The sequence below is a fragment of the Homarus americanus genome, unplaced genomic scaffold (assembly GCF_018991925.1).
Source record: "Homarus americanus isolate GMGI-L3 unplaced genomic scaffold, GMGI_Hamer_2.0 scaffold32063, whole genome shotgun sequence".
Classification (NCBI taxonomy): domain Eukaryota; kingdom Metazoa; phylum Arthropoda; class Malacostraca; order Decapoda; family Nephropidae; genus Homarus; species Homarus americanus.
The window spans coordinates 674,732-677,646 of NW_024753223.1; the positions used below are offsets into that span (position 1 = coordinate 674,732).

The window sequence follows — 2,915 nt, forward strand, 5'->3', positions numbered from 1 at the left end:
TTATAGGGGAGTGAAGGTCCTGTAGGATGGCAATGAGTGAGGGTCCTGTAGGATGGCACGAGTGAGGGTCCTGTGATGGCGAGTGAGGGTCCTGTAGGATGGCACGAGTGAGGGTCCTGTAGTATGGCACGAGTGAAGGTCCCAGGATGGCACGAGTGAAGGTCCTGTAGGATGGCACGAGTGAGGGTCCTGCAGGATGGCGCGAGTGAGGGTCCTGTAGGATGGCACGAGGAGGGTCCTGTAGATGGCACGAGTGAAGGTCCTGTAGGATGGCACGAGTGAGGGTCCTGTAGGATGCGCGAGTGAGGGTCCTGTAGGATGGCGCGAGTGAGGGTCCTGTAGGATGGCGCGAGTGAGGGTCCTGTAGGATGGCACGAGGAGGGTCCCAGGATGGCACGAGTGAGGGTCCCAGGATGGCGCGAGTGATCCTGTAGGATGGCGCGAGTGAGGGTCCTGTAGACGCGAGTGAGGGTCCTGTAGGATGGCAACGAGTGAGGGTCCCAGGGATGGCGCGAGTGAGGGTCCTGTGGATGGCGCGAGGAGGGTCCTGTAGGATGGCGCGAGTGAGGGTCCTGCAGGATGGCACGAGTGAGGGTCCCAGGATGGCGCGAGTGAGGGTCCTGTAGGATGGCACGAGTGAGGGTCCTGTATGGCACGAGGAGGGTCCTGTAGGATGGCGCGAGTGAGGGTCCTGTAGGATGGCACGAGTGAGGGTCCTGTAGGATGGCGCGAGTGAGGGTCCTGTAGGATGGCGCGAGTGAGGGTCCTGTAGGATGGCACGAGTGAGGGTCCCAGGATGGCGCGAGTGAGGGTCCTGTAGGATGGCACGAGTGAGGGTCCCAGGATGGCACGAGTGAGGTCCTGTAGGATGGCACGAGTGAGGGTCCTGTAGGCGCAGTGAGGGTCCTGTAGGATGGCACGAGTGAGGGTCCTAGGATGGCGCGAGTGAGGGTCCTGTAGGATGGCACGAGTGAGGGTCCTGTAGGATGGCGCGAGTGAGGGTCCTGTAGGATGGCACGAGTGAGGGTCCTGTAGGATGGCACGATGAGGTCCTGTAGGATGGCGCGAGTGAGGGTCCTGTAGGGTGGCACGAGTGAGGGTCCTGTAGGATGGCACGAGTGAGGGTCCTGTAGGGATGGCGCGAGTGAGGGTCCTAGATGGCGCGAGTGAGGGTCCTGTAGGGATGGCACGAGTGAGGGTCCTGTAGATGGCACGAGTGAGGGTCCCTGTAGGATGGCACGAGTGAGGGTCCTGTATGGCACGAGTGAGGTCCTGTAGGATGAGTGAGGGTCCTGTAGGATGGCACGAGTGAGGGTCCTGTAGGATGGCGCGAGTGAGGGTCCTGTAGGATGGCACGAGTGAGGGTCCTGTAGATGGCACGAGTGAGGGTCCTGTAGGATGGCACGAGTGAGGGTCCTGTAGTATGGCACGAGGAGGGTCCTGTAGGATGGCACGAGTGAGGGTCCTGTAGGATGGCACGAGTGAGGGTCCTGTAGGATGGCACGAGTGAGGGTCCTGTAGGATGGCACGAGTGAGGGTCCTGTAGATGGCACGAGTGAGGGTCCTGTAGGATGGCACGAGTGAGGGTCCTGTAGGATGGCACGAGTGATGTTTAGCACACTCCTCTCAGGCGAGGCTGTTAACACTTGAGGTAATTAGTTACACAAGACTGGGTGTTGACAAACGTAATGAGTTCTCTACATCAAAGACGCCAGAGTGACAGGAAACGAGCTCCTCTACACCTCCATAAGCTTGGGGCTCACCTGAGTGTCTCGTCCCCTCAAACCTGAATCCCTTATCAAAGGTACTGACGTAGGGTTCCTTTATATCAATTAAAAGATATTGAAGTATACTTGACCTCTGGGATTCTTCCTGGGAATGTCGGGATAATTCATATTAATATTGGATAATTTATATGTAACTTAAATATAAAGTGAGCAGTGTCATTACTCTTGGAGTACCTATTAAGTAATGCTCGCTTGTATGTATTCGTAGACACTGAAATGGAGTCAAACCTGAGTCTGTTGTAAAGTAGTTAAGAATAGTTAAACCTGATTCTCTTCCACTACGTAAAGTGAAGGTGACCTGAATCTAAGGTAGTTGAATATTGCTGGTGCTCACATCCTGTTACTGGCAGACTTGAGACGGTACTAAGTTTGTCCGCGGGTGTTGGACAGGTAAGAGACACCTGGAGCTGTTTATGTGTGTGTGTGTGTGTGTGTGTGTGTGTGTGTGTGGTCGAGTGAAATTTGGTTAATGCTATCGTTAGTAAACCTGTACCTGGATAGTACCGTGTGGGAGGCGCCGTTAAGAGAGTGTCAGCGTTAAGACGAGAGGAGGCGGGTGAACAAACGCTTGCACACCCAGCCTGAGTCACGTTCATCACCAAAAGTGTCTCGTACCGTAAGAGGGCCACACGCTGCCCATTGTTGCCGTTCTTGTTCCCGTCTTTCATCACTTCTGGTAACATTTATAACTATATTTTTCGACGCAGTTATCTCTGTGAAAAAAGTATAGTGGGTTATATTGACATGAGATATTGTCATCTCTGAGTTTTATTTGTTTACCTATTAAAGCCTGGAGCAGATGGTAGCCCTGAACACCATCACCACCACACTTCCCACACCTCCCCTGGAAGATTTCAGTAGAGAAGTACAGACGATCAGGGAGAAAAAATAGGAAAAATCTCGATAAAATACTGTACAGCTAAATACATGACGTCATCCATTATTATATTCCACTAAAGTGAATTGAACGAAGGTAAACTGACCAGGAGTCGGTACAAAAACACTGGCGTTTGGAGGAGCACCAGTCAACCAACAAGACTGTGCTTCACCTAGAGTCCTAGACTATTACTACGGGCTGATAAAGAACACTCACAGTGGTAGCTGCCGTCGGTCTGGAAATAATAATTA

General features: G+C 53.1%; 1 protein-coding gene across 1 annotated transcript; it reads right to left on the reverse strand.

The window, feature by feature from the left end:
* LOC121855319 (soluble scavenger receptor cysteine-rich domain-containing protein SSC5D-like) lies at nt 1-2,455 on the reverse strand. Its single transcript, XM_042350217.1, has 3 exons — nt 2,354-2,455; nt 1,764-1,872; nt 1-1,589 (listed from the first exon to the last, which is right to left on the reverse strand). The coding sequence occupies exons 1-3, from the start codon at nt 2,453-2,455 to the stop codon at nt 1-3; spliced, it is 1,800 nt and encodes a 599-aa protein (XP_042206151.1).
* Nucleotides 2,456-2,915: the final 460 nt, after the last annotated feature.